The 17,008-nt window shown below is 40.8% G+C and overlaps 1 protein-coding gene across 2 annotated transcripts in view; it reads right to left on the bottom strand.

Annotated features, from left to right (window-relative positions):
• Nucleotides 1-17,008, bottom strand: part of ATL1 (atlastin GTPase 1) — a 903,853-nt gene that overhangs the window by 563,207 nt on the left and 323,638 nt on the right. For both annotated transcript variants that reach the window (XM_044074302.1, XM_044074301.1), the window contains exon 4: nucleotides 10,393-10,497. In XM_044074302.1, the coding sequence (XP_043930237.1) occupies nucleotides 10,393-10,497 (105 nt within the window). The remainder of the gene's footprint in view (nucleotides 1-10,392; nucleotides 10,498-17,008) is intronic.

Raw genomic sequence — 17,008 nt, 5'->3', positions numbered from 1 at the left:
GGCTCAGGGATTTTTCCCAGAGAAGCATTGTTAGTCTGCAGAGGGGATAAGAATGAGTGCCTCCCTGCTTGTTTATGTACCACATGACAGTGGTGTTGTCTGTCCTTATCAGTAAATGTCCTTGTTGTAGTGATTTTTCGAAAGTCTCGATTGCATGTATCACTGCCAACATCTCCTTTTGGTTTATGTGCAGATGTCTTTCCTTTGGGGTCCATTGCCCTTGAATGCATCTGTCCTCCATGTGCGTCCCCCATCCATGGTCTGAGGCGTCTGTTGTAATCATTTGGCCTGCTTGAGGTCTGCTGAAAGACATGCCTTTGTTTTGCTGACTGGCTTGAGCCCACCATAAAAATTCTTTTTGCAGACATGGAATAAGTGGGATTATGTCCTCTAGGCTTTGGCTGTGTTGAGACCATAAGCATTTTAAATACCATTGCAGCTTCCTCATATGAAGTCTTGCCAAAGGTATCAGAAGGATGCAAGATGCCATGAACCCCAGGGCCTGCAGGATTTTCCTTGCCGTCAGCTGGTAGAGTTTTGCTAGGCCTTTGAAGTACTCTGGTAAATGCTGCTGTTTTTCCTCTGTGAGGTAGGCCATTTGGTTTTCTGTGTCCAGTTTGGCTCCTATGAAGACAATCTGTTGGGATGGCAGTAGTTTTGACTTCTGAATGTTGACTGTGTATCCCAAGGCCTGCAGTAGATGCATGACATAGTCCAAATTTTCTTTTAAGGTTTGTTTGTTGACTGCTTGTATGAGGCAGTCGTCCAAGTAGGGGTATATTTGAATCCCCTGCAGTCTGCAGTGTGCCACTACTGATGCCAGGCATTTCGTGAACACTCTGGGCGCAGTAGATAAGCCAAACGGCAATGCTGAGAATTGATAATGCTCTGTCCCTGCAAGAAATCTGAGGTATCTTCTGCAGCTTGGTCTGATTGGGACATGCAGGTATGCCTCCTTGAGGTCCAGAGTGACCAGCCAAGACCCCTTGCCCAGCATGGGAAGGAGTTGCTGCAACGTCAGCATTTTGAACTTTGGCACTATGAGAAAAGTGTTTAGAGATGACAAGTCCAGTATGGGCCTCCATTTGTTTTCTTTTCTTGGAACAAGAAACAGCCTTGAATAAAATCCCTGGCCTTGCTCCTGAGGAGGAACCCTTTCTATTGCTTTTATACTTAACAGCTTGGAAACTTGAGAGTGTGCCTCAGCCCTTTGATGATGTGGCAGGTTTGGCATGCCTTGTCTTACTGGTAATGTGTGGAAGTGGAATCTGTAACCTTTGTCTATCAAATCCAGAATCCAGTTGTCCTTGGTTAAGATATGCCAGTTTTGTGAGAATAAGGATAATTTTCCGCCCAAGGGTGCTTCTCTTTGAACCTTTGTAGGCGGAATGAAAATCAGGTCATTGCGATTGTCCTTGTGGTGCAGCTGAACTGTCTGTACCACTTCTTTGATTTGGAGGTTGCCATTGGCGTCCCCTGTAAGATCCTCGGTATTGCCCTCTACCTTGGGCATGTCTGCTTTTCCCCTTTGAAACTTGTCTGAGCCGGGGAAGGACCAATTCTTTGAGGGCCAGTTTTTGCTGAATCTGGGTGGCTGAACCTGAAGGAAATCCTTGACTGTCTGTACTGACTTTGCCTTTTCCTCTATGGATTTCAATACATCTTGTGCATTAGCACCAAAAAGCTTCTGTTTTTCCAAAGGTGCATCCAGTAACTTTACTTTAACATAGTCAGGCAAAGACTGATCCTTTAACCAAGCATGTCTACGTATCACAGCCCCAGTCATAGCTGCCCTACATGAAGCTTCCAGTGCATCATAACCACACTAAAGAAAATGGTTATTAACCTGCTGAGTGTTATGTATATGATCCTGCAATGCCTTTTTATCAATAGGCTCAGGAGAGGCTAACTTTTTCTGTAAATCATCCAGGAGAAAATCCTGGTACTGAAACATGTGAAAAAGGCAATTTAGTGACCTCATGGCCTGGGTAGTAGAAGTATATACTTTTTTACCCCATCTCTCCAGGGACCTTGCTTCCCTGTCTGCTGGCAGTGGGTTTTTGGCAGAGGAGGTAGCCACTCCCTTGGGGCCCTGTGAAATAGTTTCTAGATCCACAGAGTGGGCCTTAAAAAGGTGCTTGTGAGTGTCAGGGACCCTATAATATCTGTCCGGCTTGACAGGAGCCGGAGGAAGAGAATCAGGGTTAGCACTGGAGTCAGAGAAAACATCATCCAAAACATCCATAACAGGTGGAATAGCTAAAGGCCTGTGCTGGGGAAGCTTGAGGAAGGTACAAAGCCTTTTCCTGGAGTCAGAGAATTCCTGACCCTGCCATTGAAAATGTTCCCTCATGGAATGCAGGACTTCACCAAATGAGAAATCCCCTGGAGGGGAGGCAGAGGGAATTGATTCCTCAGCATCAGAGTCCTCGTAGGCCTGGAAGGATTCTTCTTGGGTATCAGAATGTTCAGAATCCCCAGAGGCTTCATCCGAAGAGAGGTCGTCCGCCTGCTCAGTTCTGGGCCTTTTCTCTGCAGGTGGCTGAGAACCCCTCTCCGGATGAGGATGAGACCCCCTGATGAGGGAAATAAGATCAGCAGCCAGAGACATGATCTGCTTATCAGAAGAAGGGGCCTGGGCAGTAGGTCTAGGATGGGCCTTGGCCTGACTGGCGGCCTTAGCCCGTGCAAAGGCCTTGATGGACATGGATACAGGAGGCCTAGCAGCCCCACGTGCAGGCGTAACCTTGTCCACAGAAATGGTGTCGGGTAGATCCAGAACTTCGGTTTCCGGAGGAAAATCAACAACCGGCACCGGAGAGATCTCCGAGACCGAAGGTCGTGTTAACGCTGTGTCGTCGGCCTGGACCGGTAGATTTACCACTTCCGAAGGAACCGGAGCACTAGCAGAGGGTTTGGGAGTAGCATCGGTAGTGGACGTGCGCCGAGGATGTCGGTCCCGGTCCTTACGTTTTTTAGCAGATTGGGTAGTCGGTTGATCCGACGGCATGATATACGCAAAAGATTCACCGAAAAAGTCCTCGGCGAATTCTGCCCGGCGCCTGAGAGTGCGCTTATTAAAGCAAGCACAGGCAGCACAGGCCGAGACGTCGTGGTCTGGGCCCAGGCAAGGAAGGCAGAGAGAATGGAAGTCCTTATGAGGTATTTGTTTACCACAAGACAAACAATTATTAACTTTCTCAATTTGTTCTGACATCGGCTGAGGCAAGAATAAATGTTCCCCAACGGGGTACTTAGCTTTTAGATGACTTCGGTACTGAAAACACAGGAGCTGACCGACCGGCACTTGCGAACTGCTTCTGCTTTGGGCACCGCGCGGCAAGAAAGACTGAAGAAGATGGCGTCGGCCGATGCCTTTATACTCCAGCCGTGGTGACGTCGGAGAGGAGGCGACACCAGCCGACGCCGGACACAGACTTTGGAATTCGGCCGACCGAGGGCTGCCTGAGGCAGGACAACCCATATGTTATGACTGCAGTTGCATTCTTGAAGGACATCCAGGAAAAGCCAAAAGAGAGAGAGAATTGAAAAGTGACTCAAGTGGTTCTGGTAGGTCATGTTTCAAGCTATTTAGAAGGCATCCCAGGATACTGTCAGGGGGCCACTGAGGCTGTTTTTGGTTTTAGTGAATGCTGTCAGGACCTTCTCCCTGTTAATAGTTGGGGGTGTGCTTGTGCAAGTAGGTATTTCATGGGGGAAGGCAGGGGAGGAGTGAAGGGTGAAGATTGAGCTGAACCTGTCTCTCTGCTCAAGGAAGGTGGCACCACTGCCCACTAGTGCTCCACACTGTTGTGTGCCACCCTTGAAGCTTTACACATAGCTGTAGAAGGTACTGTGGTTGTCTTTAGCCAGTGAGCTATCTTGATCTCATAGTTGACCTTGCTGGACTGAATCAGTCCTCTTAGTTTCCTGTTAATTAGACAGCGCCTATCATTATGGGAGTTGCTCTTTCTAATTTTAGTCATGACTCTTTTCCTTTTGTTGTATACCCTGTTAAGGTTAGGATTCCACCAGTGTGACTTATTTTTTAGAGTTTGTTTTGAGCTTACTTCCAGTAGGTACAGCAGCCTCTCTACAGCCACTTACATGGCTGTATAAGGTATTTGTCAATAATTCCACAAAGGTTGCTGTGAACTCTGGGTAACTTAATACAATGTAGTTTGCTTTGGAATAGTTCTTCACTGTTACAAGGTTTGAGTTGTTACCAAGTTGATTTTTATTTCAAAGGAAACAGCTTTGTGGTCTGACCTCACCATTGTAAATCTGACACTGGGGAGGGGAGGGGGGGTTGGGCAGGGGTGCAGCACTTTTCTATATTGGTAAGTCCCAGATCCAGAGTGTTTAAATCTCTGCTGGGTATGTGGACTATCTGGTCAAAGGTATTTGTGTTAATAAAGTCCAGGAATCTGTGAGTTTGAGGCACTGTATGTTTTCCAGTGTACAGGGGGATAGTTAATGTCTCACATGAATAGGGTATTGGTTTAATGGTGAGCGTCTCCAGTAGGTCTAGGTACGGAGCTATGGGATTCTAGGGACATACAGGGTGACTTACAGCTTGCTTGGATGTGATATGGTACTTTGTTTATGGTGATTTGTTTATGGTGATTTGCACATGGATAAATTCCAGGTCATAAGAAGAGATTACTAAAATGCACTCTTCAGTGGATGAGAAGCCTCTCCCATGAGGTGATGTGGAGGCCAGGTAGGATGGAGGATTTTCCATTAGTGTAGTAATGTACCTTTTTGTTACAGAGTTCCAGTTTTCCTTCAGTGCAGTAATATACCTTTTGTTACAGAGTTCCTTTAAAAGAGTACAGCCATTTATTATGTACACAAAGAGGTGATTTTCACAAATAAAACAATAAGTAGATCAGCGAAGCTAATTAAAAAAAAAAAGGGTAAAACAACAGCTTTACACACATTTATTTGAACTTATTCATTCTTCACTTAATTACATTACAATGATCATATTCAATGAATGTAGGTAAGGTCTGAACAATCTAACTTGGATCTACAATTCAGTTCGTTAACCTTAAGAACTGAGCCATATTGTGTAGTTACAAGGACAATTCTACCCATGTGTAAGTTTTTCCATAATGAGATGCTATTTGTTTCCCATAATTAAACAATAATCATCATCATCCTCTTTCGGCTGTTCCCATTAGGGGTCGCCACAGCGGATCATCTGTTTCCATTTCTTACTGTCTTCTGCATCATGCTCTTTCACACCAACCGCCTGCATGTCCTCTCTCACCACATCCATAAACCTCATCTTAGGCCTTCCCCTTTTCCTCTTACCTGGCAGCTCCATCCTTAGCATCCTTTTCCCAATATACCCAGCATCCCTCCTCAGCACATGTCCAAACCAATGCAATCTCGCCTCTCTTGCTTTGTCTTCAAACTGTCCAATCTGAGCTGACCCTCTAATATACTGATTCCTAATCCTGTCCATCCTAGTCACACCCAGTGCAAATCTTAACATCTTTAACTCTGCCACATCCAGCTCTCACTCCTGCCTTTTCGACAATGCTACCCTCTCCAACCCATATAACATAGCTGGTCTCACTACCCTCTTGTAGACCTTCCCTTTCACTCTTATTGGTACCCGTCTGTCACAAATCACTCCTGACACTCTTCTCCACCCATTCCACCCTGCCTGTACTCTCTTTTTCACCTCTCTTCCACACTCACCATTACTCTGAACTGTTGATCCCAAGTACTTAAACTCATCCATCTTTACCAACTCTACTCCCTGCATTCTCACCATTCCTCTACCCTCCCTCTCATTTACACACATATATTCTGTTTTAGCCCTGCTGACCTTCATTCCTCTCCTCTCTAAAGCACATCTCCACCTGTCCAGGGTCTCCTCAACCTGGTCCCTACTCTCACTACATAACACAATGTCATCTGCAAACATCTCTTCCTCTGATTCCTATCTGTACCAAATTCCACAGTCTATCAACTTTGTAACTCTACTATAAAGGTTTATCTTTATTTCTTTCCTTATACGTCTTGTGTATGTCCTACGATCTGACTGACTTGCATTGTAACACCGTTTAAAACTCAAAAATATACGGATTTATTGAAACCTGAGTTTCTGGTTTGTGCGACTCAATAAGCTAGTCTCCAAATTAGACCTTGTGGATATTTTACAGTTCTTTTTTGTTAACTAATATCTTTTCAGGTATTATATGGGACCTCTCCTGTTTGGTATCTACTTCTCTGAAGTACAGGCTAACACAGAAGGCCTCTGGCTAATGAAGTTCGCAGATGACTGCAAACTAGGGGCCATAATCAAGTCCCCAAATTATGTGGACATCCTACAGAAGGGCCTCACTGAGACAGATGTCTGGTGTCAGAGCCATGGCCTCAAGCTCAATGTCAAAAAGTGCAGTGTCATCCCCTTTGGTAAAAACTCTGTACCCATGAACTACAACATAGGCAGCAATCTACTTAACACCGAATGCGTGATAAGAGACCTTGGGACCCAGGTGGACAGTAGTCTCTCCTTTGATAGACACATCGCCACAGTAGTCAGGAAGTCCTTCTACGTGGCACACCTCATCATAAAAGGGTTCTCATTCAGGAAAAAAGAGGTCATTGTTCCCCTCTACTTATCACTCATTAGACCCATTATAGAGTACAACGCCCCTTTTGGAATGTACCTCACAAGACATCTGCAGCAGCTGGAAAAGCCACAGAAGTACCTCACAAAGAGGATTACTGGCCTCAAACAAATGCCCTACACTGACCGCCTCAAAAAACTCCAGCTTTACTCCGTAGCATATCGCCTACTCAGAGGTGATCTCTGCCTAACATATAAAGCTATGTCAAACCCAGAGCTGTTGGACATGCTACACCTAAAGAAATCCCAATCCCTCTGAGCTACACGCTCTAGGGACCTAAACCTTGTCACCACAATAAACAGGACACACTGGAGGGATAGATTCCTGTCCCAGAGACTTCCTATACTCTGGAACAAGCTACCAGTCTATGTCAAGCAAAGTTCTTCATTAGCACTCTTCAAGAAAAATCTTGATGAGTGGATGGGAAATAGGAAATACACCCCGGGGATCACTTCTGTGTGTCTGCTCGACAGTGGCACAGGAAATTAACTTTCTTGGGTGGCGTAAGCCATGGAACCTTGCTTGCTAGGCTTATGTAGGCCCTTGGGCCGACAGCCTAGTACCTACCTATGAACCTATGAACCTATATAACAATCTGAATGTGTATGAATTTATTCTATTTAACTTCATGTTTATTTATTACCTTATACATTATTCCCATAGTTTGGATCCCAACATGTATCTTCATTGTTTTATGTTTTCATTAAATTGTGTGAAATTTTAAGTGCAAGGCCACAGTGGTGCAATGGTAGCGTTGTTGCCTCACAGCAAGAGGTTCTCCTGTTCGATTCTTGGCTGTGTGGAGACTGCATATCCTCCCCGCAGTAGAGTGGCGTTCGAAAGACGTGCGTGAATGGGCGTACCTTCGTTGAAGGATGGGTGTTGAGCTGGCACCTTGGCACCATAAAACTCTACTGCCAATCATCAGCGGACCGGAGTTCTGCTGTGGCGACCCCTAACCGGGAAAAGACGAAAGACAAACAACAACGTGATATTTTAAGTAGATTTAAAATGTACTAATCTGAACAGAGTTGTCCAATATAATTTTCTGCATTAATTTAATTTCCACATATCTACTAAAATATTGTGAAACTAATACAAAAAGCTTTGTAAGCATCATTTCTCCTATTTCATCCTTCTGTCATTCTTACTTTGGTTCCAGTGGCACTTCTTGAATTCTTTCACTACGTCACCTTAACTGTTCCTGTCTTTGGCTACAACTGATATAACATTTAATTTGTTGTAATGTTTACATAAGTGTAATGGGATGGGATGGCAGAAGAGGCCGCCACATAAAACATTGCTAATTTGTTCAAATGCTTTTCTTTACGTCTACCAGGGACCAACTGCTCTTTCTCAGAAACAAAGGCACTCTCCTCACATCCACACACGTAAGTGCCAGCCTGTGAGTGTGCGCTTTTTTCAAGTGTATGCTTCTCCTGCTAGTGGTTATCGTTTGCACTTTAGTAGGGGCATCTGCATGCAGTGAAACACAAGAAAATTTCACTTCACGTATTTGCAAATGACATAAGATGGAACAAAAGTCTGAACTGTTCAGCACTAACATTTAAGATTTTACCACTACAGTTCAATAGCAACTCTGCATGTAATTTACAGGCATGAAAAAATATTAAAAAAATGGACAAGCACAGAAACCTGTCTAGTTCCAACCTCACCAACATGAGTGTAGATGAAAAAATAAAAAAACAGAAAAACTAGTAGGCTTAACACTTTGTTAATGAGCTCAGTCACAATAATTTCCAAAAATCATGAAACCCAAAAGTATTCCAAAGAAACAAGCCTTTATTAGTCACAGACAAGCGATCCTCAGTAACAAACAATCGGAAATAATTTACTATGTTAAACATATCAGGTTTTATATACTTTAAAGTAGGTGTGGAAAATATATGTATTATTTAATTTTAAACCAGCCTATTCCAGGCAAACAATACAAAATAATGCAATAAAGCTTTCATTGGGTTTGTGACAAGAACTAAAATCATATACACAGGTAGATAAGTAAAAAGAGCTAATTAGATACAAGAAAAGAAACCCAAAGCTATCTAACCATAAACATTATCTAATTAGAACAATTTAAATATAAATGAATATATATATATATATATATATATATATATATATATATATATATATATATATATATTTAGATCTGTGTAATAATATCTAATAAGCATCCATCCATATGTATTAGCGTTCATAAAAACTAAGTTATTTACAACTCAGAAAAAATGTCAGTGCTTTGCAGCTGAGAGAGGAAAAAACACCTGTCATGAGTTTACATCCCCCCAAAAATGTTTATACAATGAAAACCAGAAGAAAAAACACACAAAAATATAGAAAACAGTGGAGGAAGTAAACTAGTAATGTGTAAAAGTGTGCAGGTGTGTGCATGAACATGCACCAGTATGCTGAATGGGGGAATTATATCAAAACTTTGTGGTAATAGCAGCATGAAAAAATATGTGTTTTGAATCTCTGATGTGATGCAAGAGTGTACTAAACCTAATCAAATCAGAACTGAGGTTAAAGTAACTAAATATATATATATATACACACACATACATACACATTCTACACATCATTTTTTATTATTTTAGTATGTTTGGTACATTAGCACATACAAATATTTCCTCATAAATTCCCTAAAAAACTCTACAGACTTTGTGTGTGTGTGTGTGTGTGTGTGTATACACACATATATGTTTGTTTTAACCTCAACTCTGATTTCATTAGATTTAGTACATTCTCCCATCACATCCAGAGATTTACATGTCAATACTACCATAAAGTTTTATTATAATTCCCCCCATTTAGCAAACTGGTGCATGTTCAAGCACACTCATGCACACACCTGCACACTTTTACACATTACTAGTTTACTTCCTCCACTCTTTTCTGTATTTTCGTGTGTTTTTTTCTACTGGTTTTCATTGTATACACATTCTTTGGGGTATGTAAACATGCAGACTATCATGACAGGTGTTTTTTTTCTCTCAGCTGCAAAGCACTGACATTTTTTCTGAGATGTAAATAACTTAGTTTTTATGCACACTAATACATATGAAAGAATGCTCATTAGATATTATTACACACACATTTATATATATATATATATATATATATATATATATATATATATATAGTGTTATAATTAGATAATGCTTATGGTTAGATAGCTATATGTGTTTTTTTTTCTTGTTAGCTCTTTTTACTTATCTACCTATGTATATGATTTTAGTTATTGTCACATATCAGATGAAGGCTTTATTGCACTAATTAGCCGAAAGCGATTTTAGTTAAATGTCAGTCTTTTTACATGTATGTCATGGTTTTCTTAATACCTGATTTTGGAATGCGGGTTGCAAATAGATAGGTAGTGTTTTCCTTAACTAGGATTTAGTTTGATCTAATCAGTAGTAGTGTGTGGGGGTCAGTACTTGCTGTTCTTAAATGCACTTTTATACTCCTGTTTATTTTGCTTGCCTGGAATAGGCTGGTTTAAAATTAAACAATACATATATTTTCCACACCTATTTCTAAGTGTACAAAAGCTGATTAGTTTAACATTGCAAAGTATTTCTGATTGTTTGTTACTGAGGATCGCTTGTCTGTGATGAATAAAGAATTGTTGCTTTAGAACACTACCTGGGTTTTGTAATTTACAGGCATGCTTACTATTGTATTTGTGCCAGTAGTAGATGGCAGCTGGAAAAGCGTTTACCTGTATAGAGCTGATCATTGTGCTAAGTGCAAACACTGTGGCAGAATCTCGAAGTGTAGACTGACTGTCAAATGTCCCTTGTGTGTCCATTAGTAATACTGCAACCTGTGTAAAAAAAAACAAAAGTGGAAATACAAGAATCAACACATCTTCTAGAACTGAGAAAAAATGTTTACCATATCAGTTTTTGGATAATCCCCTTACATGGAATACAGTACTGTTTTGCATTTTAACAGGCTTAATTCCTTAATTATAAGAAAAGAACATGTATTCAAGGTGCTAGTGTTTGTCAAGATTCCCTTGTCTGTTGTTACAGTCTCATGAATGCCCACAGAACAGAAAAGAAGTCTAAGTATTTAAAAATTATTTATGAGAAACAGTCTGACAATGTGAATATTTCATTGGGTTATTGGTGTTTTTATAATTTTGTTGCTTAACAAAAAAATAATAATAATAATACTTCAATGGAGTTCTTCTGCAAATGAAGACATAGTGTCATCTGTCCATCTGCTAACCCAAACACTGCCCCTCCTCCCATTATATTTTTACACACACACATTTTATATATATATATATGCTTCTTTATGAACATGAAAGACAATATCATAACATTACACTGCAGTCATTGATTTGGCTCACTTATTTCATTCTACAAAAGTTTGAAAAATCCAGTGCCTTATGTCTTATAAAATACTAACTTTTGGGTAATGTTAAGCCATAACAATACAACACTGAAATTAGCACAGAAGATTAAGGCTATTGGCTGTTAACCAGCTGCTTTTTGTAGTTTATAATTTGCTTCCCTTAGCTTACATTTGCAGACTGTGCGACTCTGAACACCCAGTGTTTTGGGTCCACCCCAGTGGGCTTACCTGGTTAACAAATAAATAAAATAAAAAAAATACTGTAGACATCTGACAAATAATGCCATCAAGCACAAGCAACGCGAGTTGTACATGTTTTGCATCTCAAAACTTCATCTTTATGAGCACTAGTGAATGTATTTAAGTACACAAGTATCACCCAGATATTTTTATCTTATATTACATGTCTAAACAACTGTGACTTTGTCAAGAAATATACTGATGAACAAAATTAAGAACACTTCTGTTCTGCACGATATATACATTTATATGACACCTCTAGACTTGTTAAACAAGATAATAATCTGGAACTTTTCCATGTCCAACTTACCATTAACAAGATCCCTTATCACATCATGGTTAACTGTAGGACCCCCTCTATGTTGCCTCATCCCATAACTCTGTCCAAGTAGTATGAAGTCCCTAAAGCAATAAGCTAAACACCATTTTCCTAAGGGGGACTTCAACTACCCCTCCACTAACTGGGAGATCTGTATATTCTCTAACATGTTATGTCCACAGACTTCTTAACTTCAACAATACAAACTTTCTGGACCATTTAGTTCACCCACCATCCAGGAGTGACAAAAATCCTGGACTTGGTTCTCACCAATATGGGACAGCTCTACTCCCTAACAATTGTAATGCCCTCCCTGTTCATACGGACCACAAATTGGTCACATTCACCTTAAGACTGAAGCCAGAAACATCCTCCAATACTTCAGTATTTGGAGATTATGCCAAGGCAAATCTAGTGAAAATGAGTTATGACCTAGCTAAATTCAACATCTCCTTCCAACTAGATGATCCCAGTGCTTATGTGGAATCTACATATAAATAGCTGCATAGATGCACATGTCCTCCTCTGAAGTAAATACAATGCCAAATTCAAAAATAAAACCCCTATGGGGGAAACCAAAAATAAACAGGCTCTATAACAAAAGGACAAACTTAATGTGTGTAAAAATAAACCCTAAATATGCAAAAAAAAAGCTCTTGCTAAACTCCGGACCATGATCAAATACACCAAAGCCAGATAACAGGTAAAAACAGACACTCAGGCAAAAGACAACTACAAAGCCTTCTTTAACTTATGTCAGAAACCTTAAAAACAATAGACAGCATTCCATAGAGCTAGTAGTAAATGATACTAAAACCCAGGTCCAGAGGGCATAGCCAATCTACCAGTGGACACATTTAGCTCTAACTTTACACCCCTCTGCATTCCTACATTTCCAGATCTCCTACCTGTATCTACAACTCTACATCAAACCTCCTATGAAATAGTTCTTAAGGTACTATTCAAGGCCAAGAACACTGACTCTATGGGGCCAGATAACACACCAGGCTGCTTACTTGTTAGACCCCTAAAGAGGCTATTCAATGTCAGCCTCCATACAAGCTTTATGTTGCAAGAATGTAGGTTAACAACTGTCATTCCCTTGAACAAAGGTGGGGCGTCAACAGACTCAGGAAATTATAGACCTACAAGTCTGACCAGCCTCATCAGTATGACTACTGAAAGGATCATTATGGATTAGTAAATAGGGACATAGGTAACCTACAAACTTGGATTTGTCAAGGGCAGCTCCTGCTTACCTAACCTGGTAGACCTTTTGAGAAGATTACTGAAGCACTGCATGAAGACAAATCAGTACATACTGCATACCTAGATTTCGAAAAGGCAACTGATACCATCCCAACACAGGTACAGGAGATAACTATCCCAATGTTAATCCCTATGCAATTCATTGGCTAGCAAACTGGCTCACAGATGGAACCTGGGACATTTGGGTGGGCTGATCTACCTATTCTGAAAGACCTATCACCTGTGTACCCCATGGTTCATTCTTTGGACCACTCTTATTTAGAATTTACTTCTAGAGGTCAAAGCTACTGTAAGTGTATATATGGCTGACCAAGTTTGCAGATGACTATAAATTTGTGCCATCATAAACTCCCCAGAGGGCACAAAGATCCTCTAAGAAGGCCTTTCTCCAACCAATAGCTGGTCAAAATCATAGCTTTAAGTACATCCCAAGAACTATATAATAATAATAATAACATATCTGGCAAGCAGGAAGTCCTTTGTAATTATCACACTGACAACACATCTGTGAAGAGTGATCCAACAGTTAGAGACCTGGGGACATATGTAGACAACAAACTGTCCTTCAATCAATATATACCCACTATTGTAAGAAAGTCCTTTTTTAGTACACAGTTTGTTACCAAGTGTGTGGCATCCACCTTTAAGAATATGATCATTCCACTGTATTCTGTGTTTATCAGGCTGATCCTGGAGTATAATGCCCCCCTTTGGTATGTACCTGTCCAAACATCTGACACAATTCAAACATCCACAACATTACCTCTTGTACAGAGCCTCAACAGACCCTATCCCATGAGACCTACTACACACTTGCAATTCTAATGACGGCATAAACACTAGCTCAAAAGAACCAAATCTTGTCTGAAATATGAATATAACATGCTGGAGGGATATACATGTACCGCAGAGAATACCACTTATTTGAAATTGCATTTCTTTCCACATAAAGCACAGTACTTCTCTTAAATTATTCAGCCTAGATGAATGGATAGGTAACTGCAAATTTATGCCCTGGTTTAGCACTCTTATCCCTCATGGACAGCAACAACATGCAAATGTTACACCTGTCTCTGGGTTATTTGAACTTAAAATTATAATGCTAAAAACTTAATGGGAATGTATGGCTAGGCTTCTTAAGATCCTCAACGATCAATAGCCTAGAAGGTACCTACGAACCAATGAATCATAGTCAGTGCTCAGAAATGAATGAATGAATGAACAAAAGAAAGAACAGACCCTATTCTAATAAATTTGTTTGCCAGATATTTTTATGTGCAAGTGTGATATCGTACTACTGGATGTTAATTAGACACTTACTGAGTCACTTGTTATTTTCTACATTTGACATAGATTTTTTTTTAGTTTGGGTGACACTGATGTATGTTGGACAGGATGGAATTTTTGCTGTTTCTTATCTAGAATGTTATGTTTCTCCTGTACATGTGATAAATATGAAAGGCATTTTTTTAATCTACAGTTGTAGCTGTGCTTTATAAATTTGAAGATGGAGTCCATGAGTGTGTACTTAATGACTAATCATAGTTCGAGTTTTTGCAAGCTAATGTACTTTTCGTGAATGTGTGTGAGTGTGTGTGTGTGTGTGTGTGTGTGTGTGTATATATATATATATATATATATATATATATATATATATATATATATGGGTCTACTGCTTTACATCGAAAATACACTTCTTCAAAATAGAGCAGTAGACCCTACACGTCAGCGAAACGAATAGTGCACTTTCGCTGAAGTCTAGTTCCCTGAGCTACCCAAAAAAAAAAAACACAAACATGTTTACTTGTTATGGAGGGCTGTGCCCCCACCCCCCCTACTTAAATATACCAACTCCAAGATCGCACTACAGTGGGGAAAAGGGAATATTTCCATTCCATGCTGTAGTGTGACTGCCGAAGTTAATGTTCGAAGTTTCACTACTTCGAACAAGTGGACTCGGTGAGGTGGGGTTCGAAGTAGTGAAACTTCGAACATATTGATGGATCCCATATATATGTATATATATATATATATATATATATATATATATATATATATATATATATATTTGTGTGTGTGTGTGTGTGTGAGAGAGAGACACCCGTGCCCTGGCCCAGCAATCAAGGAGCCTCAATCCTCACCACTAACACCAGAGAGGGCATCTCACATATGAGGAAAGGATAACAAATACAGACAGGAAAGTGCAATTTCCTTTAAAAGCACACAGAGATCACAGTCAGTCAGGGGCAAGTCACTCCCTTGCTCTCCAGTTCCCCAATAAGACTCCCCACTGGCACAGCTATAGGGTCCAGATCTCAGCCAGCTGGGCAAGCTAAACTCTCCAGCACCCTCTCTGTCCAACCAGTGCTTTGTGTCCCTGCCCAAGTAGCTGCCACACACACACTTTGAGATAAGAGTTTATACAACCACACAGGCAGTACTGGGGAAGGCTGTCACAGGTTCTCCAGCTGTGCCCCTTTTACCCAGAATATACAGTAGTGCCACTGGCCACTACCCAGCTAAGACTTAGCTACTCAAAGCTCCTTAAAAGGGTGTCCATTTATTACTGTGCAATATTATTATCCAATTGGTAGTGTAGCTCAGGGCTAAAGCTATAGGAGTGGCTTTGTACAATTTTACCAAAGGCATACAAGTACTCTATAAACAGCTTAAATTATCTCTACACAAACCAGCTACAGTTAAAAGGTTTTAAAATATTAAATAATAAATAATTAAAACCACAAGACAATACTTTCTACTACACAGTGCTAGTCAAGAGTTCAGACATCACACAGAAATACTTAAAATAATTCAGTAGTACAGTTCTGAAATCACAGAAAAAACACAGTCTAATATTTCTAGTTCCTTGCTATTTCTAAAAGAAAACACAAGTCTAAGATAACTTACATAAGACAAGAGGCAGTGCTGTGAGTTGGATGGTCAAGACAATAATGCTTAATGCCTTCTGATTCTCTCTGTTTAAATTGCTATTTTCAGTCCTTGTTCCCATTGCATCATTTCTTTTACACTTTCCTGGTATCCCCTGGCTAACACATACTACATAATTCATAGGTTCATAGGTTCATACTAGGCTATCTGCCCTAGGGCATTTATAAGCCTAGCCAGAGTGTGTTTGGTTTTCGCCACCCATTTTAAATTAATTTTTCTATGCCCTTTTTTGAGGTTAGTATACTGTGCCTCTGTCTAACAGTGACACAGAAGTGATACCCGGGGTAAACCTACGATCTCCCATCCACTCATCAAGATTCCTCTTGAAGAGAGTCAATGAGGGACTCTGCCTAACCTGGACTGGGATTTTATTCCAGAGTGAAGGGAGCCTCTGGGTTATGAATCTGTCCATCCAGCATGTCCTATTTATTTCAGTGCTGAGGTTCAAGTCTCTCGAGCTCGTGGCTCGAAGGGATTTGGATTTTCTGAGGTGCAGCATGTCCATTAATTCCGGGTTGGACATGGCTTTATATGTTAGGCACAGATCGCCTCTGAACACGTGGTATGCCACTGAGTAGAGCTGGAATTTCTTTAACCGGGCAGCATATGGCATCTGTTTGAGCCCTTTGATCCTCTTGGTGAGGTACTTTTGGGGTCTTTCCAGTTGCTGCAGGTGTCTGGTAAGGTACATCCCAAAAGGGGCATTGTACTCAATTATGGGCCTGAGGGATGAGTAAAGAGGCACGATGACCTCCCCTGATCTAGATGTGAATCCCTTCATGATTAAGTGGGCTATATAAAATGTTTTTCTAACCACTTTGGCCACGTGGTTGTCAAATGAGAGATTGCTATCAACTTGGGTCCCCAGGTCCCTAATTACTTCTTCTGTACTTAATGGATTACCACCTATGTGGTAATTTGTGGGCACTTTGTTTTTGCCAAAGGGATGACTATACACTTTCTGGTGTTTAGCTTGAGGCCATGGCTCTGGCACCAGTTGTCTGTTTCTATGAGGCCCTTTTGGAGGATGCTTGTGTCGGCTAGAGAGTCGATTATGGCGCCCAGTTTGCAGTCATCTGCGCACTTGGTCAGCCACAGTCCTTCCGTGTTGGCCTGTACCTCCTAGAAATATATACTGAACAAGAGAGGTCCCAGGACTGAGCCTTGTGGGACGCCACTTGTAACTGGTTTGGAG

This window comes from Protopterus annectens, chromosome 6.part0 (assembly GCF_019279795.1).
Source record: "Protopterus annectens isolate FY-2018-M chromosome 6.part0, PAN1.0, whole genome shotgun sequence".
Classification (NCBI taxonomy): domain Eukaryota; kingdom Metazoa; phylum Chordata; order Ceratodontiformes; family Protopteridae; genus Protopterus; species Protopterus annectens.
Note: the sequence above shows the minus strand (reverse complement) of the source record. Positions and strands in the feature narration are given on the sequence as shown.